The sequence below is a fragment of the Podarcis pityusensis genome (genome assembly GCF_964106645.2).
Source record: "Podarcis pityusensis genome assembly, chromosome: 2".
Lineage (NCBI taxonomy): Eukaryota > Metazoa > Chordata > Lepidosauria > Squamata > Lacertidae > Podarcis > Podarcis pityusensis.
This window is the reverse complement of record NC_138029.1, coordinates 68,089,457-68,113,923: the sequence shown is the minus strand read 5'-3', so window position 1 is coordinate 68,113,923 and position 24,467 is coordinate 68,089,457. Positions and strand designations below refer to the sequence as shown.

At 41.6% G+C, this 24,467-nt stretch overlaps 1 protein-coding gene across 5 annotated transcripts in view; it reads left to right on the top strand.

The window, feature by feature from the left end:
* EBF1 (EBF transcription factor 1) overlaps positions 1 to 24,467 on the top strand; it is a 397,040-nt gene that overhangs the window by 270,423 nt on the left and 102,150 nt on the right. For 3 of the 5 annotated variants that reach the window (XM_080989399.1, XM_080989395.1, XM_080989398.1), the window contains exon 8: positions 3,195 to 3,312. In XM_080989399.1, coding sequence (XP_080845525.1) covers positions 3,195 to 3,312 — 118 coding nt within the window. Of the gene's footprint in view, positions 1 to 3,194; positions 3,337 to 24,467 lie in introns of all 5 variants that reach the window. The other 2 variants (XM_080989397.1, XM_080989396.1) reach the window with 1 other exon arrangement.

The window sequence follows — 24,467 nt, the reverse complement described above, 5'->3', positions numbered from 1 at the left end:
CCTTGTAGGCAACCGCAGTGCCTACTTCTGCAGCAGCACAACCTGACGCCTTCATCTGCCCCAGCTGCAACAAAACATGTCTCTCCCATATTGGTCTCTATGGCCACAGCAAGCACTGTAACCTTCAAACAATTTTACTTCACCCCCAAAAGGTACACTCCTCCATTGTTTCCCAAGACAGACAGGTGCCAACAATGGGCATGTGATACATTATGTAGGAGCTATCATTTAAAGCTACCCTATTAAAGCAATTCAGTATTATACACACACCATTAAATGTTCACCAGCTATTGTTATGCAAAACAAGTTATGGACAAATGCCCTTTTGGAGTATGCATGTAATCTTGCCCATGTAGACTTTTCTCACACTGGAAAACTGTTTCTATGGATTGTGGTTATAGGGAAGATTGAAACTGATTTAAACAGTGAAATGGAATATAACATAGGAATATCAAAAGTCCTTCTCACGTATCTAGTGCCTTTCCTTCGGAATTCAAGTTTCCAAATCTTGTCAAATAATTTTGACCCTGTTTTAACCCAACGGGTTTTTCCTTTTCAAACCACACTGTGAAATGAGCTAACAAGATTCTGACAGACTGTTTTTGGGCACAAATCATTTTATGTTCACAATCTTAAAGGCCTTATTAAGTTTGATAGGGGGTGGGGAAGGATTGCTTTGCTGGAACTGCTCGACTAAGCAATGTTGTAGGTCAAGATCTGACAAAACATGTTTTTAAGAATTTTATTAGAGTTAATAAAGTGTTATTTGGAGAGTTTTGTTTCGATTGCCTTCCCCTTTCTACCCAGTTCAAGCAATGTAAGGCAATTCTTTGCAAGCAAATCTCCCTGCTCAGGCAACTTTGAGAGGGTAGCAGCTTCCTTGGAGAGTTGAAGCAATGTTTGCCAATCCTTGTAAAGCATTTCACCTCTTCAGAGGCTAAAGCCTCTCAATACCAAGAACAATTAAAGCAAGAGCCTTTTGGAACGACTGGGGAATTCAGCAAAATAAATCAGAAATCCTCTGCCTTGGCTCTGGAGGGTTGCCTCATTATAAGAGCAGATCTATTAGCCCCCTTGCCATTGTCTTTCATTTCTCAAGTGAGGTGATTCTAATTAAATTAATCTGCATGTCAATCTATCGGTGATCAATCAAAGGGGCCGAGGTCCCCCTTTGCGGCAGTGTGCTTGCGGCTGACAGGGCCTGATAATGGAGGAAGAAATAAACTGTCGAGCAAAGTTAATTAGTCAACATAATAGGTGGATTAAACAGGAGCCGGCTGATTGCTGTTTCACATGTTGAAGCATGAGGTGGGAGCTGAAACTGCAATTAACAGACAATTATTATATTTGGTTGTAAGAGGTCGCATGAATAAACATATCTCAGTGGGTTTCAATTTTTAATCCCCCTTCCTTGTTTAATATAAGGAGAAGTGTAGGTCATTTCTTCTTATTGTTTTAGCCAAAGTTCTGGAAGGCAGCACATGTTCTTGGGTAGAATACTTGGTAGGCGGTAGCGGAGAGAGGGACGTTGCCATTTTGTTTGTATGGGTGATTAATATGGGCTAAGAGGTGATCAGGGCAACCAAGCTCAAGAAATTAATCCTGGAGCTGCTGCTGATGTGCAGTGTATCATTATCAAAGAAGAGGCGCTCTCATATTGAAGGACACCATGCTGTCCTTCAGATCCTAATGCTAGCACATCCTGGGGCTGACCACGAGGCTTCTCCGTACTTTTAGGTTTCAGCAAAGGCAAAATGGTCAAGTTTTACCTTATTATACAAGATGTCGCCTGAGCTCAGGTACAACCAAGGATAGAAATGGGCATCCCGGGCAACAAACTTTGTCATCATCAATAACCAAAATCTCAGCAATCCCTTGCAGCAGTAGTCATCTCATTAGAACGTAGCATTCTTTATCTGAACTTCTTATTGGGTAAGCTGAGGTCATTTTGATAGGAGACTGAACCTTCATAATGAGTCTCCATAAAGAATCTCACTTACTTATGTTGTTTAATGGGTTCTGATGAAAACTGGAAACGTGTTTTAAATTTGTTGAGAAGTATGTCAGTTGAGCAGCTGTGTGCTTGCAAGCCATCCTTTTGAATTCACTAGAATCTGTGACTTAATAGTTAGCCTGGAGAAGAGGAGGTTAAGGGGTGATATGATAGCCATGTTCAAATATATAAAAGGATGTCACATAGAGGAGGGAGAAAGGTTGTTTTCTGCTGCTCCAGAGAAGCGGACACGGAGCAATGGATCCAAACTACAAGAAAGAAGATTCCACCTAAACATTAGGAAGAACTTCCTGACAGTAAGAGCTGTTCGACAGTGGAATTTGCTGCCAAGGAGTGTGGTGGAGTCTCCTTCTTTGGAGGTCTTTAAGCAGAGGCTTGACAACCATATGTCAGGAGTGCTCTGATGGTGTTTCCTGCTTGGCAGGGGGTTGGACTCGATGGCCCTTGTGGTCTCTTCCAACTCTATGATTCTATGATTCTATGATTCTAAGTGCCCTGCACATTACAGCAACATGGTATCTCCATTTTTAGTTGTTTAAGTGAATTGAGACAAGTCAAAGTTTGCCAAGTGTGTGAATTCAAACTTGATTATTTGCTAAGGAAAAGGTCTACTTGGATTTGAAAAGCACTATTCATTTCAGCTCTGAAATGCCTTTGACACACATACCCTGTTCCGGAGAATTTTGGAGCGCAAACACCCCTGGCAGCTACAAATGTAACAGCATAATGAATACAGTTGCTCTCATCCCAACTTTTGCAGACCACACTTGCTTTTCTTTTTTAAAATACATTTTCATTTGCAATGACAGCAGCTTTATCTCTTCTGGCATATATGCTGAAGAATGGTGTGGGGTAAAATTCAGTCAGCTCTTTAAAAAAAAAAAAGTTAATAAAGTGCTCTTGTTAGAATGATGGTTAACAGTGTACGTTTCGCCATACAGCTACAAGCTGTGCAATTTGACTTAAAGCGACATCAAAAGCCTATGATGCCAAAGACCCACTCATCAATAGCACCTCTTGTTAGAGTCGTACAGTCTAAGCACTAGTTATTATGTGAAATAGCTGTGCAATTTTCTGCAGCTCCCAGCTGTTATTTAAGATTCTGGGTTTATTATACTCTGCGCTCATCTCATTTTAAATTGTATTAAAGTGTTTCCTTATATTGTTGTCCCACTCACAGGTTGTGGTATCTACAACAGTCAATGTGGATGGTCATGTCTTGGCAGTGTCGGATAACATGTTTGTGCACAACAACTCCAAACATGGTCGGAGGGCTCGAAGGCTTGATCCTTCGGAAGGTACGCCTTCTTATCTGGAACATGGTAGGCATTTTTTGTTGGTTGACGTTGCTTCTTTAACTGTGGGTCTCTCGGGTTGTGTGGGGGGTCCCCCCTTTTCTTCCATTACTGGCTGTCTTAGCGAGATCATAGGATGAGAGGGTCAGTGTCTTCTCTCTTTTTCCCCAAGGAATACTTTGCTCAATACTGGTGCATAGTTTTTAAGCATTTGGGTAATTCCAGCAAAATCAGTTCATGCAGTGAGTTTTGGCTCAAATGCTTACTGTGGGCAAGCTCTTCCCATCAAATGTATGGATATTGTTAGTGCGTTTGAAAAGGCCATGGGCAGGATATGTAGAGAATTAAATTGTGCACAGAGTGTTCTATATGCCCAAGAAAGCCCAATTCTCTTCTTTGATGCAGAGGAAGCTCTTTAGGCTCTTGGAGTTTCCCAGCTGTGAGGCACATGGGAGACCGGTGCACTCTTTGCAAATTCTTAAATAACTGATTCGCTTACTGTGGCACATTGTAGCTATCACATGACAGTTACAATGGTCACATGGTTGTATGAATCGGGTCTTGTGTTTCAAGAAGCAGAACTGAACAAAATGGTCTGCTTTTTTAAAATAAAAAATTGGAGCATAATCCAAAATTGGTTTCCTTGCGTTATATTTTACATACTGTGATTTAGGGCAAGATTAAGAGATGGGGTAGTTTTCTCCTCTTTGTCCCATGGACAGAGTCTTAGGTTGTTTCCAGACACCCACAGAAGCCCTCACTTGATTTGTTTGAGGATTATGTTGCCAGACTCAAAAAAGAGCCAAGGTCCGGTTTCAGTAAACCAATCTTCAGAACAAAATCATATGTTACTATATCTACACATCCCTCCTATAACTGAGAGCCAGATTAGGACATAGAGTACTTTCTTGTAGCTACCTGGATATTCATTTAAAACTGAATCTAAAAATTCAGACTTTCATCATAGCCTTGGTCAAATGACCATTTATCACCCTGATTCTGGCATCTATAAAATGAGAAAATAAAATTTTATTTATTTATTTGAAACACATCTGTCCTGTCATTCTTCCTTAAAAGGAAACCAACATAGCTAACAATCCATAAGGCAAGACCTTAAAAAAATGCAAAACATGGCCAATAAATTCTTACCAGCGTGTCAAAACCACATAAGTCAATAAACATAAAGTACTCATCACCTGCACACCTCAAGAGCCCTGAAACAGAAATGTTATACCTGTCCCTTGAAAAAGACATGGGTGTGTGTGGCAGATGTTCTTTACTGGGAAGCCAATCCATAGCCTTGGGCCACCTGTCCATAGTGACCTCGAATCTAGTCTTTGCTTGTAGTGGCTCACCTGGAAGATGCCAGATGCTACAAATGGCTAAAGGCCTAACAATTGAAACGTTTGGGTTTGGTCAGTGGCACTGGCAGAAAAGCTAACATGCCAAATCTACATGGCTAAAGGAAGGACAAGCCCCTCGATTTTTAACATGGCACGGCAACTGTTTATATCTTACATGAGACAGGAGCAGCAGGCAAGGATTCTCATGGTGGTCTTTGGAGAAAGCTCCTTGATTAGAGTATATTCTTGTATGCTATTTGTATGTATGGCGTGACAATGTATTTTCCTTTCATTCATAATATCCTGAATGCTCGTATGGATGAATAACGCAAATGCAGTCAAGTTGTTTGCAACTGTTCTTGATTTTTTATTTCATTTTGAAATATATAATAAACCTTTTTTTTAAAACACACACACACACACACACACACACACTAAAAACAAAACAAAAGCCCTAGTCCCTGACAGAAGTGGGATGCTAGCAAGAGGCTCAAATGATGAGACATGCAGTCTCTTATGGGAGCAAGTTGTTCTTCCAGTCACTGAAGGTCTAGGGATGTCTGTTGCTGGTAGTTAACTAACTTCCCTGGGCTGCTGAGAATAAATAAAATAAGCAATGAAAAAAACCAATCATTTAAAAATAGTTAGAACCGAAAAACTAAAAGCAACTATACAATGTATGATGCCTGGGGAAACTGTGGTCCTCCAGGTGTTGCAGCATGTCAACATCTGGACGTGCTTCAACATCCCCATCCCTGCTATATATATTAATCATTGCAAATTAATTAATCATTGTGAGTTGTTGCCACCTTAGTCATAAAACAAAGTGTGTAAACTGTAATTATAAGAGCTGGTAGTGGGCACAAACAAGGTATATCGGAATCTGCCTACTTGTGTGTGGCTTACTTCACTATCTCATTCCTAACTTCACATAGGTAGGCTGTGATTCTGTGTACACCTGCCTTGGAGTAAACCCCACTGTATATAGTTGGCTTCATTCTGACAAAACGTGCATAGGATTGTGGTGTTAGTGAAGCCACAGGGGAAGGTTCAGCCAGATTTTGGTATGTGTCTAGGGGGCTGATTCCTCACAATTCCCATTCAGTGTTTGTGTGTGTGTGTGTGTGTGTGTGTGTGTGAAGTCTTCTCATGCCTTATATCTAATCCAGTTTTCATGGACGGTCAAGGAAGCTAAATACCATGGAAAAAGCTGCAGAGTGAAAATGTGTTTTCCCATCATTAGATAAATCAATACTCAACAGAAATTCTCTCACCTCAATATTTGAGTGTGATATCATCACACCCTACCATTTTCCTTTGCATACATTCAGAATTACTGGAACAACTTACGTGAGTAAATGTAGTTATGCAGAAAATGCATAATGAATCAGGTCCACAAGTTTGCACTTTCTAACCTAAAATTCTTAGCTCTGCAGTGTTTCTTATTATGTAAACATAACTTACATCTGTATTTATTTAGCTTTAACTTTTTAGGCTATAACTCATACTATAGATTTTTTCCATCCCTGCCAACAACCTAATTTAATAAACAAACCACTGTCATAATTTTTGCCTGATTTTACTTTGGAATGTGCAAACTGTTATTTTATTAATTAGCAAGACGCAAAGCTATACAAAGGATATTTATTCATTCATCCTTGAAGTGTCCTAACATAAACCATAGTCCTTCAAAGCCTGCTTTTTTATTTTTTAAGGAGATATTTTCCCCCTACAAGGAGGCCACATGAATACCTGCCAGTTACTAAGACAGCGCTAGATTCCTTCAAGCTTGGAAATATTCCTGTTCTCACACTTAGAGCACAACTATCTGCTCTAAATATTTCCCATACTTCCACCCCATGAGATGAGGTAATGTTTTGGGGAAAGCAAAGGAAATCGTACTTTATTATAGCAGTTTTCTTGACAGTTCAGCTCATGACAGTCAACACCAAATTCTGTAGTTCTACTATTATCTTCTAAAACTGGAATTAATGTTTCTAGAGCCACTCTCCAAATGTTTCCCATTTACTTATTTGAAACAGTTTGGAAGTCATTGGGGAATGCTCACCTTTTTAAGAGACCATTGTGCTGGAGAAGTAGCTCACTTCAGAGCTGGCTCAACAATTAAGCAAAGTGAGCTGGCTGCCCTGGACACCAGATGTTGTGGAGGGTGGTGGCAGCCCCTCTGGCCATTCACCCAGAGCCTTTATGCCAGCATTGGGAAGCCTTTGTCTCTCCATATGTTGTTAGCCCCATTAGCTGCAGCCAGCATGGCCAATGGTCATGGATGATGAGAGGTCACCAACAAAATCTAATATCCAGAAATGGTCCACAGATTTAAGATTCAGGACAGGGAATCCTGTTCTCATAACCACAGGATGTTGTGGATCTCTTTCCAAATATAGTCTTGTGTAGAAGAGTGTTTCTGGTGCAATGTGTGTTACTAGTTTATTATTACATTTATTATTATTATTACATAGCTTGAAGAGTAGGCAGACATGTTTTACAATTAGGCCTATCTTTGTTACTGTTTCCTATATAGTACTGAGCCAATCATACAAGGTGTCACCTTCTAGAGCAGCCTTTCTCAACCTTTGGTTCCAAGATATTGTTGGACTGCAACTTCCATAATCCCTAGCTAACAGGACCAGTAGTCAGGGATGATTGGAGTTGTAGTCCAACAACATCTGAAGACCCAAAGCTGTCCTAAAGGACTCTTTTTGCCCTCCCAGTTTGGTTCCAACGATTTCATGTGTCAGAAATCTGGTATGCTTTGGGGTTATCCAGCCTTTTTTCCATTTATAGTCCACTTGTCAGTCAGTAAAAAGGAAAGTTACTCTCAGTGGTTTATCTCAGTGTAATCAAAATCATGCTTTTACATCCACCAAGTTCTTGATAAAACATAAATAAATAAATAAATACGTTACTCAACTAAATGTTTCTATATTTAAAAAGTAATAGCTGGCAAAGGCTAAGCAGCATTGTGTGGTACAAGCAGGGTAAACCACAGTAATCAGTGGCTTGCCATTGTTATTATGGTTTACTCAGTTAATAGGTTTTTTTCTTCTTTTTTTAGAGAGAGGAAGAAATTCTGCTTGATTATTTCAAAGCTTATTTAGATACATTAAGATGTTTACAGAGAAACCAATGTACCCAAAATCAATATTGACCTCCAGGGTTGTAGCTTTATAAGGAAACCCCCCCACCAAAAAACCCCAAAAAAAACCCAGACCGAAAGACATTTGAAGGAAAGTGGTTACGATGCAGAATTTGCCAGATGAAATAATGTCTTTAGCACCCTACCCACCCAGCCCCAACAGAGGTGGATGTGAAATGTGTAGAGACTTAGGCCTGCCACTGAAGTTTTGTATGCCATATTAACAAGTCACTGTAGTACTTTTTTTTCTTTAAGGGTGAAAGAGATCATATCAGTTGTAAATAAATTCCATAAGTATATGAGTTTAACTAGAGTGATCTTTTTGCTTTCTGGGGAGGGGTGGATTCTTTTCCTGTATATACACACACACACACACACACACACACACACACTTGTATTAATCTATCTATGAAAATTATATGCCAGTTTACAGTAAAATCTTATTAATGAGATAAGTTAAAATGCATAAAACAACTTTTTAAATGCACTTATGCTGCACCACCACTCTTGTATTTGACAGTTTTATATTAAGGCTGCACTGTGAAGTGGTGTTAGGAGTTGCTTTGTTAGCCTGGTGCTATTACCTCCTTTGAGTAATATTTTGACAACTATGCACCAAAGCAGTTATTACCTACAGTGATTACTTGCTAGAATGCAGTTTGTCCTTTGACTGTATCCCTCTAGGCTGCTCTATTCACAGCTCCCAGAAATTCTTCTGTGGGTATCCTCACTTCGTAATCTGTTCAGGCAGAATTTAATTTCCTCATTGCTGAGGTTGACTTCAAACAGCCAAGGCAGCGAACGAGGTTGTAAAACCACCATGGGCTGCGTTTTGACAGTCGTAAAATGTGTGCGTATCTTCTGACATGCTATAGACTACTACATAGTATAGGCGTGATCATGGCTTATCTTTTCCTGAACTAGAGGGACCTCAGCAGTAAAATGATGCGACACTTCAGAGGAATTCTGGAAAAGAATGAGCTGCAACCTCTTCGCTGGTGTCAGCATTGTAGCCACTATCTCACCCCTTGGTCTGAATCTCTGATAACCACAGTTCAGTCGTCTGTAACTAGGGGGATGAGATTGCAATGTCTTAGCAAAACGTGAGCCTGATTAACTCTCTCTTTTTATATAAATTAAGCACTGACTAGAAGAGTATATAGATGAATATAAACATCTGGGTGGAATTAAGACAGTTAGGAACACAGTGGAGGCAGCCTTAGTCTGCCTTCAACCAGCCTTCATCTTCCCGCCTTCTTTCTCACAACCAGTTCAGAGAGCTGCTCTGCCAGTCACTGGCTCTGGCTTCACCTCCTGTTGGTCTTCCTACCTTTCCCCCTGTCAGTTTCAATGGGCGCTTGGTACCGCTGGTTATCACTGCTAAAAAGCTTGCCATGTGGCATCTTTAACCACAGCGAGGGTAATTATCTGTAGCTCATGACCCCATAGTAGACCCCAGTGCTATCAGGCAAGCAGCGCCCTGGATTTTCAAATGGCTGCAAGATATAAGCAGACATTGTTTTCCATTTCACCTTGTATTTGGTCACTTGCAGCTCTGTTTCTGTTCCTTTGCAGTTCGTCTTCTGCCTTGCTGTCTGCTGTGGTCAAATTATGCAGCCGATGTAGTTTGTGCAATTAATAATGTAAATTAGGTAATTACATTGTCACTATGTTATTCCACTCCATTAATTTCAATGCAAAGAAAATGTAGTTCAAATTTGGGTGTGTGTGTGTAATCCATTCTGTATCATTTGCAGATTGAAAGGAACGCCAACAGGATAAATGGATAGAACTCACTGGATTGATTTCCATTTTGAACAGGGGACAAATAACTGACCACTGACAATTTCCACTCCTGCTTCTGTTTTCATTGGAATCCTCCAACATCCCTCATTGCAAAGGAATGGTGGTACTGGCCCTGTGTTATCAAAGGCAACAGATATCACAGACTACCTCCTCCAGCCTGGCCCAATGACTCGTGGCAAGCTTTCTAGTGGCTAAGAAAGCAACCCACAGCTGCTGAGCACACTACAAATATTATAGTCACCTGGAGGCTCTTTTGAAGCATTCTCCATGTTGGGGCTGTGACACGTGTATCAGCCCTAAGTAAGCTGGGAGGAAATTGTCAGGCAAGGAAAGAACAAGGAAATGGGCCGTGCATCAGATTTGCAAAAGCAGGCAAGGTGGCAGTAGGAAGCACAAAATAAGTGAGCTCACAGTTCCCTTAGTGTAAAATAAAGATGTTAGTGCTGCTCCAGCACATGTTGAGAAGATAGCTCAAATCTTGCATTTCCACCAGATAACAAAGCAGTGACGTTCAGGTGAAATCCTGCTTCGTTCAGTGGGGGCCAGGTTTCACTGTAGACGTGTGCAAAGTTTTATCAGCAAGCTCAATAGCCTCGCTTCAAAGTAATTTCCCAGCCTGCAGGTTGTATTTATTTGAATTTAAAGCCAATTGCACAATTGGTTTGTCTCTTTTTCTCCCCCTCCACGGCATAATGCAGTAGCCTCAAAATTATAGTGCTAGGGACCCTGTCGGCTTGCATGCTCTAACACTTTATTATCTAATGATCTAATATGCAACAAGGCAAAGAGGAGGTGCTCATCACTCTGACAGGATGCCTAAGAGAAGTGACTAAATTACTTTATGTACCATTAGCGCTAGCAGCCATGGTGAACTCACCGTGAGCATTTATGCAAATACTCCCGAATATATTCAAGTGGCCTTGTCAAGCTGACAACTGACAAGCAGTTTAAATGGCTCTCTCTTCCTTTTTTTTTTTTAAGGGCCAGGGCTGTGCTTTTTTCCTTCTCACTTTCCTCCTCTACCCTGTGCAGTTACTGGATCTCTTTGGCAACTGCTTTGATTCTATATCAGTCTCAACAAATAGCAGAAGCCAAAAAGGCAGTAGGGTGGTGGGTGGTGGGATAGCCAAGCCGGCCTGTGTACATTTTTCATATGGTAAAAGTACGCATCTTACAGGTATGGCAAATTAGATGCGTCATTCCAGTGGCGGAAGTACATTTTGGGGGCCCTGAAGCTTGAAGCCTCCGGGTATAGGGCGGTATATAAATTCAATAAATAATAATAATAGTAATAATAATAATAATAATAATAATAATAATAATAATAATAATGAACTGTTATGGGGACCCCTTTGCAACCAGTAATGAGGTTTGTTATCTTCTTCAATGGGATTGTTCCACGACAGATCACCATATTTTTTAAAAAAATTACATCTCAGATTTTGATTTAAATTGCTGTACTGGATTATCTCATATGTCAAAGTTGCTGGTGTGAATAAAATTTTCCTATGCCTTACAGTTTTTGATTCATGTGGCTCAAATTGGGTCTAATAGACCCCCCCCAAAAAATGAAAAAATGTGAACTAAAGTCACTTCTGGAGCCTCTCTGGGATTGGGGCCCTGACGCTTAAGTTTCATTAATTTCATAGTAAATCCGCCCTGGGCCATTCTATTGGTCCATTTTAAATACTGCAAGTTTTGAACATTTTTCCTGTTCCTAAGCTCTAGCTCAGCGGCAGAGCATCTAATTTGCATGCAGAAGGTTCCAGGTTCAATAGGGCTTGGCGAGATCTCTTTCGGAAACCCTGGAGATCTGCTGTCGTTCAGTGTAGAAAGCACTGTGCTAGATGAACCTATGGTCTGATAAGGCATGTTCCTATGTCCCCATGTAATTCCCAGGGTCTGACCAAAATAGGATCAAGGATACATCTGACTATTGGGTATTTGGTTCAGTTATATGATGCGTTGAAGCCATATATATTTATTTTATCAGTTAAGTTTCACAGAAGAACCTATTTACAATATTTGTTTGTTTATGACATTTATATTGCACCTTTCCTCCAGTGAGCTCAGGGTGGCATACATAGATCTTGTTTCCCCCATTTTATTCATACAACAACCCTGTGAGGTTTGTGAGGCTGAGCATGAGCAGCTGGCCCAAGGTTACCAAGTGCGCTTCATGACTGAGTGGAGATTTGAACACTGGTCTTCCGGGTCCTTGTCCAGCACTCTATCTGCTATACCACGCTGGTTCCAATACACCATTTTTTAATGAACTAATGCTATGGCTAGGAGACAGAGGAGGATTATCAGCAGCAGCAAAAGTTATCCTCTGTTTGGACTTGTGCATTAACATTTCCTGTGTTCACCAAGTTCTGGAATAGACTCTGAAATAGATACTAATTATTAGAACAGGCTATGAAATAATGATTCATTTGCCTTAAACCTTTTACACCAGACCTGCAATTTAGGTGGGGGGGGGGGTGTTCTAGGGATAGTACATAAAGCCAAAGTTGGTTTCAGTGGCAGGTGGAATTGCCAAAGCCTCCTCCCTTTCCACCCCATTATTATTTTTTTAAGCAGCCCAGCGCATAAAGCTGAATGTGCGCAAGTTCAACGTGCGTAAGTTGCAACTCTACTGTATAAACTTTCAGAAATATGACTTAGAATATCAAGGCTGCACTGAAATTGCAAACCAGGACTATTATTTTAAAGAATAGTCAGATCTCCTACATGCGTCTTTGGGAACAGATTCTGGAATTATGTGACATTTCACCATAGTATGTCTCTGCATTGGCTCAAAACCTTTCAAGGTTTTTTTTTAATCATTGTGGACATTGAATATATGAAAAATTTTCCCACATTTTCCCCTGCACACCATTAACCATCACTTACTTGGAAAATACATTTTATTTGAAAATTATCAAAGGGAAGTTTTGTGTTTGTGTATTAAAATTCTCATAGGTAAGGTACATGGTTTTTGTTGCAGCTGCCTTCCTTTCAGGGTGGTCAAGCTGTGTTTGTGGGTGCCTTTTCTTTCGTTTTATAATTTCAGTAATTCTGCAGACTTTCTCAGTGCCCATATCCTCATGTCATCAGCTGGGCTTTTCTGTAAGCATGAGAAGGGGTCTTGCTGTGGACCTCACAGCTTTATTTCTTTCCTTTTTTCGGAAAAAAAAAAAGGTGAAGAGTTTTTCTTACTTTAAAAGAAATGAATGCAGAGAATGCTTCCTTTAAAACCAAAATAAGTGAGTGCCCGGATTTCTGGTGTTTGGTAGGCAGCCTCCCTGTCTTCCTTTACTTCACATAGCTCAGGGCAAGACATCATGGGGTAACTCTTACCTCATTTTTTTCTAAATTAGGAAGTGCAAGCAACCAGGGAGGCTGCAGAGTGATGGAAAAAATGTTTAATGGAAAGAGTGTTGTTGTTGTTCAGTCATTTAGTCGTGTCCAACTCTTTGTGACCCCATGGACCAGAGCACGCCAGGCACTCCTGTCTTCCACTGCCTCCCGCAGTTTGGTCAGACTCATGCTGGTAGCTTCGAGAACACTGCCCAACCATCTCGTCCTCTGTCGTCCCCTTCTCCTTGTGCCCTCCACCTTTCCCAACATCAGGGTCTTTTCCAGGGAGTCTTCTCTTCTCATGAGGTGGCCCAAGTACTGGAGGCTCAGCTTCAGGATCTGTCCTTCCAGTGAGCACTCAGGGCTGATTTCCTTCAGAATGGATAGGTTTGATCTTCTTGCAGTCCATGGGACTCTCAAGAGTCTCCTCCAGCACCATAATTCAAAAGCATCAATTCTTTGGCGATCAGCCTTCTTTATGGTCCAGCTCTCACTTCCAATGGAAAGAGTAGCCACCCACAACCATAAAAGCAATACAGAAAGCTTGACTTTCTTTATGCCTAGGGTTGTATCCAGTGGAGTCATCCCATTAGCGCAGGGACTTCTGCCTGTGCAATGGGACTTCCTCTCCCTCTCCTCTTCCTGTGCCCACCCTGAGTCTGCCCCAGCCTCAAAAACAGATTTGGGGATGTAGGGGCAAAGACAAAGTCACATTGCGCAGGTGGAAGTCCTTGTGCTAACAAGATGACTTCACTGGAAATCACACCAGAATTCTTAAGAAACTCCAAAGTGCCCTGTGGAAGAGCCAGGAGAAATGGAAGCTTTATTTTGCATTGGAGGACAGATTTTGGCACAGCACTAGAACATTTATCCTTGCTGCATATGGAAGGCAGCAGCCATCGGTGCAAGAAGCCAGTGGTGTCAATAGATAGATCATGACAGAACCAGAAAGTACAGACCCAGGTTCCTTTTCTGTGTTATTCCAATCATCTTTCCCCACCCTGATCTGTAGCTGGGTTGAGACAGAAATAACTGCAACCATTGCTGTTTGGGTTTTACAGATTTGGAATATTTAACAGTCAGCGTGTCAAAGCAAAACTGTATCCTGCATTCTAGCAACGTATAATAGTTTTCAAAGATTAAGCATCTCCCTGCTTCATGTGCAGTCATACCTTCATCTGTGAATTTATGGTAGTATTATGGTTTAATGAATTGAACAAGTCCCTGAACAACAACAAACATCCTTTTTTGTTCAAATTTAGGTACTGCACACTTTGTTCTTCAGATGAATAATAAATCCAATATGTTTCTTTGGCAGTAAACTCCAAGCTACCTTTATTGCACATTACTAATAAGCGCTCAAGGGTTTGTGTGTGTGCGCACGCATGCATGTGTGTGTGTGTATTTGCAAAGCGCCACTGTTACTTATGCTGCAAGACACACAGAGGCTGCAAATTTATATTCCGACAGGCAGAGGCAAACCTCTGAGAACAGATGGAGCAGAGTTCACCACAAAGGCTTAATCCTATCAAGATGATTCCTCTATGGCCATCTGGATTATCCAGCACACAAATTCAGTGCTTGTTAAAAATACAACGTAGGCCAAGATTAACGTCACAGATTTTCCAGTAGACTTGTTCATGTTTGATTTTATGATTCCCAGGCTCTGGAAAATTGCATTAAATGATATCCTCTTTTTTTAGAAAAGAAATCAAAACAAGAATAAGAGCACAAGGACATCGTGAGTTTTTATTTGTAGAAACCAAATTACAGTCTGTTGTTTCCCAACAATTTCCTCATTTTTTAAGGGTTTCTTTAATTTGACTATTATCTTCCTGCAGTGTCCAAAAAAGCAGAATTTATCCAAAAGTAGGAGAATTGATAAATGTTGTCACGGTATGAGAGCAAGTATATTTCTTGATTACAACAAGTGTAGCAATCAACTGTAAATAATTAATGATTCCTTATTTATATAGTTTTATTTATTGGCCATTTTACACTTGTCTAAGGTTTGGAGTTCTAACCTATAGACTTCCGTTTCAGTTCTTCCTGCAGTGCTGATGCAAAACCTCTGTGCAGCTGATGTAATTTCATTAGCATGATTTTGAAAATATGCCTAACACAACACGCAGTGTGGGGCGAGTGAGGAAGTGGGATAGTTTCATTTGAAATTAGGCCACATTCAATTTAGCCTGCGGTCTATTCACCATATTTATAACTGCGTAAACAATTTACTAACAAGCTTGAATTAGTACATTCATACTTTAAATAATTACAATCTGTTATCAATCATTACCATGAAATGAATAGAGTTACTGTAAATGAGGTCAAAACCTGGGGTTCTCAGGGTAGGGTAGGCTGGGATGCCATTTATTTTCAATGGAATAGGCACCATTTCCATCTTCCAGCCTTGGCCAGGCCAGATGTGTTTGTGAAGCTGGGAGAGGCAAGAAGAATGTATGGCAGAAGCAGTCATGCATCTGGATAGACAATTTTCTATTTCCCCATGGCTTTTCCAGTGCTTAGGGTTTTCTCTTCTTCCAGGGCTTCTCCCAGGTTTGGATCTTCAGGATCTGCCTGCCTCAGTTCCCCAAAGAGCTCTGGCTTGGGTCAAGTGACTGTTTATCTATGTAGCATCCCAGAAGAGTTTAAAATCCATTTAATAAAGGGAACTGGGTACATTTGGCCATCCAGATGCTGTTGAATTCAAAATCCCATCAGTCCCAGATGGTCAGAGCTTTAGTCCAACAACATCTGAACGGCCAGGTTTCCTCATTCCTGCTTTAAAATAAGTAGACTGGTTTTAAGTCCTCTTCAAAAGCATCCCACTCACCCACCCCATCCAATAGATTTTATTAAAGCATCCCACTTTGACCACTGAAGTAATGTGACCAAGTGCATGTCTCTATCACTAACACTACAGATGCTGAGAGTGTTTGTGCACATTGTGCAGGTCAGTAAATCCCATCCTGATTTATAAGGATAAGGAGAGCCTGCTGGGTCTTGCCAATGACCCATCTAGTCCAGCATCCTGTTGGACTAACAGTGGCCAACCAGATCACTGTGGTAAACCCACAAGCAGAACCTGGGCACAAGAGCACTTTCCTCCAGTGGTTTCTAGCACCAGGTATTCAGAAGGACTTCTGCCTCTGACAGTGGGGGCAAATAGCTGTTGCAGCCTCTGTTTCACAGTCCAGGAAAGACCTCCTGCATTCTGGATCCTGTCCAGACATTCTGGCAGATTCCACTGAAGCTTTTCTACAGTGGAACGAAGTGGTCTCCACATCTCTGATCCCAGTAATCATCTGTCTACAGACAAAGGCTTTGGATCCCCCATAGTGCTTAAGCACTCGCTGTCTTTGTCCCAGCTCAGTAAACAATTAAACAATTAAATTACAGACTTGCAGCAAAATGTTTTATTGGGTATTTAAGCTGTATTTCCTTTTGCCTCTCTTGCCTTCTACTTCTCTTGCTTTTCTTTCTCCCTTTCACCAACAGTTCACAGTCCCCCTCTCCCCATAACCTAGACCCCCTGTGAGGATTTCTCCCTAGGTCTTGTCTTTATAAGTAATGGACATAATTTAAAACAGTAATTTAAGCATAATTACTAGCATAATAATAGGAAATCCATTAAAAGTTTTCCTCTTCTGCAGTGGTTCCATTGACTCTAGTAGAACTGGTAGGGAATAAGTAGCGCAAAGTTCGCCTTTTAATTGCTCTGCAGAATTATAGTCCATATTGGGCTATGTACACATTAGCAGCTGAACGTGCAGTGAGTTCGCTTTTTCTACTGTGTTTCCAGTTTCATTTGCACGTTGCTGTGCACACCAGAGGAAGTGGGGGTGGGAATGTCTTTGTCCAATGCACATTACCTGTTTGGATTCCCCATGGCTGCAAATCTCCCTCCTCCCCTATTCCTGGAAGCTGCCATCTATATGTGCACAACAGCTGTCTCAAATGGACACACCTCAGCTTAACTGAAGTGAAAGTGGCTTGCATTTTCAAATCAGATGGAAGCTGGTTTGAGTGGAAATGCATCAAACAGCAGTATTTCTCAAGAAGATACGGTTTCTCAAGAAGATAAGTGGAGTATATATTAATGCCACATTAGTATTTAGATCAGTTAGGCTGTAATACCTGGGAGTAAATATAACCAATTTCAGTGGAACTTCTGAATACATTCTGCAATAGGACTAGTGCTGTTGTTTTTCTGCAGAGTACACAGTCCCGCCACCTCTTTTCCTTAGAAGAAAAGCACTGCATAGTACTGTATTGCATATTAGGAGGCTAACCCAATGGAGAAATGCTAAGAGACATGTGTGGATCACTGCCTTGTCATGGTGAAGGGGCTTGAATAACTCCAAGAAACTCAAGACAGACAGGTCATAGCCGAGAGTTTAGACTAAACGTGATCCACCTGGAGAAGGAACTGGCAACCCACTCCAGTATTTTGCCAAGAAAACTCCATGGACATTAAAAAGGAGAAGCTTTGAGAAGAAAGTGAGAGTTTCCAAGGCATGCTCTGGTTCATGGGGTCACGGAGAGTCGAACACGACTAAGATGACTAAACAACAACAACAAAATGTGTATGTGCGAAGTGAGTGTATTCTTCAATCAAACCAAACAAAGGTTTGGGCATTAAATCTTCATATGCTCCCTGGGTTTCTCTAAGCTTACAGAGAGTATGTAAAGTGTCTCTGCTTACATTTTAGTTCAGGCAGGTGGGAACTTCAGAACCTCCTGCATTACACAAGCTATTTTGCTTTCCAGTGTGATGAGTTTCCCTGATCTGTGCCTCAGGGACAGGCTCCTGGGGGTCTTCAACACAGTGAGGTCTTTTTCACAGTTCCTTTTAATGCCCTGGGCTTTGTTGGGTGGAGTGGAAAGGACAAATTGTTGAAGAGGCACGTGAAGGCATCCTGAAAAATGGAGGTGCTTTTCAACCACATATGAAAGTTTAAAAAATGAAGTTTAAAATCCCATTTTGGCAAACCTCTAGTAAAAACATGTTCTCACATTCCTGTAGAAATAGGGATGTCTCATACTACATGTATACCAACTGTCAACTTTGTGGAAAATGCAGAAAGGCCTTAATTATTTGAGGATACTCTGGCTCTGCTCATGTAACAGACTTCTGCGTGCACAACAGAACTCCCTCCCCTGTCCCCTCAAAATCCGCTCCAGAAGATTGAGGGGGGTGTCTTCTAAAGCAGACTTTTTTGTGGGCGGAGAAGAAGTGGAACTCTACACTGATGCGTTGAATGCAACCCTTTCAGTTTGCTTTTTCTTTTAAGAGGGAGAAGTACACAACTTTCCCATTTTCAGAAGTCTAGTAATTGGGGTTCCTTGGAGTATATATGTAACCAACTTTTAGCTGTGTGGGTGATAGGAAAGAATTCCATTTTTGAACCCTCAGGACAAGGGAAAGGAAAGAACTGTGCTTCAAGGATGCACCTCCTCAAGTCCCCTCCTCACATTCCTTTAAGGCAGAGATAGAAAGCTTGTGGCCCTCCAGATATAGGTGGACTTTTGTGTCCACCAGGAGGGGAACTGTAGCTCAGCAACAACAAGAATACCAGATTCCCATCCCTGTTTGCCACAAAAGGATAATTTTTGTTGGAACTGGGTTAAGAGGGCAGCTGAACTCAAGCTCTTCCACAGTCTGTGACTTCAGGGTGAAATGAATTTGAGCTTGCTATCTCTTCTTCCCCCCACACCCAAAAAATGTTTCAGAAATATTGAAGGGTCTTTTGCTAGACTAAATGAAAGCAAGCAACAGCCAAACTTCTGGCCAGCCAGTTGGAAGTTTACCACCAGAACATAAGAAAATTCCTGCTGGATCAGGCCCATCTAATGAAACATCTCTTGCAGGACATAAGGGCGGCAGCACACCCCTGTTTGTCTGCAAGGACACGTGGTCTCCAGCATCAATCAACAGCCAGTCCTGCACTGTTACCATTTTAGGCTCCCATGGTATCTGCACATAGCATACCTTCTTCAAAATACAGCAAATGATACTCTGTGCCTCAGTAAGTGTCAAGCAGAAGCACTGTTACAAAATCTCTGCCCTTGTTTCTTCTAGGCATAGTGACTGGCTGAAGACGAAAACAAAATCAATAAGTATATATTTAAGCACTTAACTAGGGGATGACACAAAGCAGTTTCCCCCCTTGTGCTGTTTACAAATACAGAACTTAAAAAAATATTATTTGGCAGTTAAATTGACGACCATAAATGGACAAATAAAATTCTACAGTAAAGCCATATAATTTATTTTCACACTATTTAGAAAAAAAAGTTACCACTTTGAGGTACGTTTCTCTAAAATGTCATATTTCACATCTAAGCAGCATTCTGCTTACTTGATTCATTAGGAGTGGGTTTTCACATGAATATAATATTAGCAATGACTAGAAACTAGAAAATGAAGCAGAGATAAAGGTGACCTCATTGGGCCACCTGGGGGAAACACCCCACTATTATTGCTATTATAAGGGTTGAAAAGAACTGTCAACTTCAGTTCTCTCAGTTTCTAATTTTTCCAATCTTAATTTCCATTCTCTACATTTTGCAGCAATTAATGATTGATTTTTTTCTTTCTTTCTTCATAGAAATTCATCAGCATTTTAGTACAAATTTCTCCTAATAAACACATTTTTATATGCCATTTTGACTAATGTACACACTTTTGCAAGTGATTTGCCCGAATATATGGATTTTTGTAAACCTTGTTTTGTTGGAGAACTACATTGCTAAATTTGGATAAATATGAATTTAAAAGGATAGCTGTGTTTTGATTCACATATTTTGGAATGTGATAGACTCAGATTTAAATTTGATTTAAATTAAATTGAATTTCTCATCCAATCATGATGATGATGATGATGATGTATATATAAATCACAATTATTTTCAAGGAGAGTTACACATTCTGGGAGATTTAGAGGAAGAATCCCAGGGCTACAACTAGGCAATACCAGGAGTCCTAGAAAGTTGCAGACAGTTAGGATATATACAGTGGTACCTCGGTTTAAGAACAGTCCTGTTTATGAATGATTCGGTTTACAAACTCCACAAAACCGGAAGTAGTGTCCCGGTTTGAGAACTTTACCTCAGTCTATGAACGGAAGCCGAATGGTGGAAGGGCAGCGGCGGCGGGAGGCCTCATTAGGGAAAGCGTGCCTTGGTTTAAGAACGGATTTGATTTAAGAACAGACTTCCAGAACAGATTAAGTTCATAAACCGAGGTACCACTATAGTATTAATCTTGATGGACCAATGACTTGATTTGATTTAAAACAGCTTTGTTTTATGTATTTGTTTTGACCTCTCAAAGTGTTTAGTGTTTTGCTGAAAGTGCAGCCCTCATGCTTATTTAGCATTACTGGAATATGCTGTCTTTTTGTTCCTGTGGGATGTGAACCGTTGTTCTTGCACAGGGGACAGGAACCTAGCTGCATGAACTTTATTTTAAAGAGATTTTTTTGTGAGTGCAGTAGGAATGGACGGGTGGCTAGGCAACAAGAGAACTTGATCTTCAAAACTGGGTGAGTGAGCCCTTGGTTCTATTGCCATAGCATCTAGCCACCCTTCTCAAGGATAATCACTGTAGACTCAATACTATATTGACTATAGGCTGTATTAAGCCCTGAGGCCCAGTTGTACAGAGAGCTAACCTGATTGTGAATTTCCATTTCCATTGCTCTAAGGACTGTTTGATGTAGTCTGTTAATTGGTTTGCTTGAAGATCTTTGGACAAATATTTTCCCCTAGGACCATTTTAAACCCAGTCCAAATTTATTTAATCAGAATTGTTTGTCTCTCCCGTAATTGTTGCTTTACATTTTAAAGATGTTGCTTCTCGGCTGCGTCTTGCTTTAATTCGTTGAACTGATTCTGTGCAGTTAGATTGCATTTGCACTTTTCAGACGTTATCAAATGCATATATGCTCATAGCTCAATTCTGACGATGTCTATCGTTGCTGGAGCCTCCCCTTATGGAATATGGAAGCTAAGCCAATGTTTCATGATGAATATTAGAGAAGAGGGCTAGGGGTTGGGTCTTTCTTCCTGAGTCCAGCACGGACTGTGTATTAATCACAGCACAAATAGATTACAAGACCAACGGCAGGACCTTGCTGATAGCTGTACATGGCACTAATTCGCCTCAGTAAGCCTGAACTTCTGAGTTCAATTAACCCTTATTCTCAAGGCCCACCCATAAACTCCAAAGTAAGCACAGTATTCCGCTCCCTGTGTGTATGTGTGTTTTATCAATGTAATAGATTGTTTCTCTTTGAGAGTGGAAGCCAGGCACATTGCTTATATGAATTCTAGCTACTAATGAATGGGGGTGATGGGGCCACTGCGTGTTGGTGGGCATGTGCATCACTGTCCCTTCGATCTGGCAAATCAGAATCTTTGACGCTGCCACTAGCTTCTTAATTTATTTGTGTGATTAGATACCCTGGTGGCCCAGCAGGCGCTGCTGGAGGCTTCCCCAGTAAAACTGTTTGCCCACACAGAGCATTAGCGGTTAAATAAGTGCAGAGCAGAAAAGGTTCCCCCCTCCCCATTATAATTATTTTTAGTATTCATTTTCCTCTGTCTGCGCCATTGTGCTGAGGCAAATTGGAAATCTGGTAATTAGGCCCTGACTCTTAGTGTAGTATTAGAGTCCCAAGCCAAAGTTCAACACCCTGAAATGAAATTTAAACCAATTAATCAGTTAGATTTTTACCGCTTGTCCGTGTTTTCTCAGCAATTCCCACAGCACGTGGCCTTTGATCAATTCTCCTGCAAAAGCTAAAATGTGTGCCTGCTGCTAGCGAGATGGGGATGACATTAACATGGCACTCATAAAACAATCAGAGCAGTGAAGCCCTCAAACAGAACAGGGCATAGTAATATTTAATAAAAGCGAGCACATAATCTTCAGAATTAGCATTTTGTGCCTTGCAGTACCTTTGGGAGAAGAGCTTTTATTTGTGGAGTGATCATTATTATAACAAAGAACAGCTACCTAATAATTTCCACTTTAAGTCTGCAATATGCTATGAGCATTTCTGAACCATTATGCTAAACTGAGGCCCGGGTAATCATTTTATTGTCACCATTTGAAGGGAGGAAATTCCCCTCTACCTTTAGTGGCTGGAGAAATGAGAGAAAACCAAACCACAAACACAACATTGTAGTAGTAGTAGTAGTAGTAGTAACAACAACAACAACAACAACAACTTTTTTGTCTCTTCACATACTTTATATGGTATAGAATGCTTTGCATTCAGAAGCATAGGGGAAACCTCGTTGGCATTCTATAGGAAAAAAATTACGTTATTTGCTTTTGTTTCTGTTGATCTCGTGTGTGACAAATAGTTTCATTCTTACAGATGCTATTTTACTTCATTGTTTGATTTGTGAACTGGGAGTAATGGTGCAGTCCTAATCCCAAGCAGGCAGCAACAAGACTTAGAACAGCTGCTGCAAAACTGCTGTGTCTGGAGCCCCAACACTGTTTCCAGTGAGAGAGGGGGACGTTAAAAGTCTGCAGTTTTTGCTGTGCCAATTCCAGGCTGGTGCAGCGAACAGAACTGGATCAGCCCTACCCCACCCCTGCGCACACACACACACACACACACACAAACACACACACACAACTTGAGGGCCATCTTAAGCATATCCAGTGCCATGGTGCAAATATCTCTCTGCCCCCCCCCCCCGTTTCCCAGAGTTGTTGACCTTTTTTAAGTGGGGGGGGGGGACTTCAGTCCGGCTTGTTTAAGTAAGAGGTGCCTGGATCGTAGCCCAGATGGCTTCCTGCGAAGCCTCCCTCTAAGTGCCCGGAGCCCCTTACCTACCCCCGTCTGGGGAAGTCTGCGCCACAGGAGGGCCAGCAAGCAGATCAGGTGGTTGCTGGCTGTGCCATCTTCGCTCAGTGCCAGGATCACACAGGGCGCGTCCCTGCTCCGCTCGCAGACTCTGCAGGGAGGCACGCAGGCAGTGACGAGACCAGAGACGGGCCCCCCCCGTGCCCGTCCCCGATCGCACCCGTCAGGCATCCAGACAGCCCGGGGGGGGGGCAAAGGGGCTTCCCTGAGCCGGATTCAGTGCACCCCAATGGGTGGCTGAGAGGAGAGGGGCGGGCTGCCCCAGAGTGGGGAAGGGAGCATGCCCTGACTCTCCTTCCCGGATACTCAGCCTGTGGCGCCCTCCAAAATCTGGTGCCCCGCGCCACTAACGTCTATGGGTAAGACACCCCTGCACAACTTCCACATCAGTGGAGCATCATTCCTGTTGAGCTATGACAAGGGCCCATAATCTGCACTTTTTAGAAAGAGTTGAAGACATTTTTGTTCCAACAGGCTTTCCCAGATGATAAATGGGTTTTGATTACAAATGCCCACTTGCTAGGGTTTAAATCTTGTTTTCTTGTTCGTTGTTTTCGTGTTTTTTAATTATTTTATGTGTAGATTTCCTTGAGGTGGGTGTTTAGGACAGGGGTTAGCAAACTTTTTCAGCAGGGGGCCGGTCCACTCTCCCTCAGACCTTGTGGGGGGCTGGACTGTATTTTGAAGGGGGTGGGAATGAACGAATTCCTATGCCCCACAAATAACCCAGAGATACATTTTAAATAAAAGGACACATTCTACTCATGTAAAAACATGCTGATTCCCAGACCATCCGCAGACCGGATTTAGAAGGCGATTGGGCTGGATCCGGCCCCCAGGCCTTAGTTTTCCTACCCATGGTTTAGAAGGTCAATAATAAATTAATAGTAGCAGTAGCAGCAGCAATAACAAACAAACAAACAAACAACTTGCCAGTAGCTAGACTGACTTAAAAACCCAGTGGATCCTTGGATAGCTCAGTTTTGTCCCCATCTTACCCCCTCCCCAAATACCCTGCTTTAAGAGGTTTTGCTGGCTAGCATCAATGGAGATTCAGCCACCAGTAACTTTGGACTGTATAGGAGTTGTACCTTTTGGCACACAGCTCTGCTTTTCAGCAGGAGGGAATAGCTGGGAGCTCAGGAAGAACAGCTGGGTGCAGAGGCTGCCTCGGCTGCCCTCCGAAACCTACTGACTGAGCTGCCTGCCTCATTCTGCCAGATGGTAGAACCATCTCTGCTTAAGAGATTGCTCTTGCATTTTTCTGTCAGTGTGAAAGTTTAGAGTTGCTCTGCACTGCCTAGGTTATTGGCTTTTAGTGTTTATTTGATTGGATCCTATGATCTTGTTAAGCTGTTGCCTTATTTGTTCACCGCTCAAAGAACATTGTGTTGCAGAGCTGCTGATAAATATAATAAATAAATAAATTTTGATGTGATGTGGACATACTTCTGAGAAGAGAGAGTCCTCTAGGGTCTCATCTAGAGCAGTATTTCCCCAACTTGTCGTTCATGGCCCACAAGCGGGGTGGGTATCCAAAGCTTTTTCATTTTTGCTTGAATATCTCAAGTAACTAATAGACAAACTTGCAGCTAAAATGCACAAAACCAATGGCCACCAAGG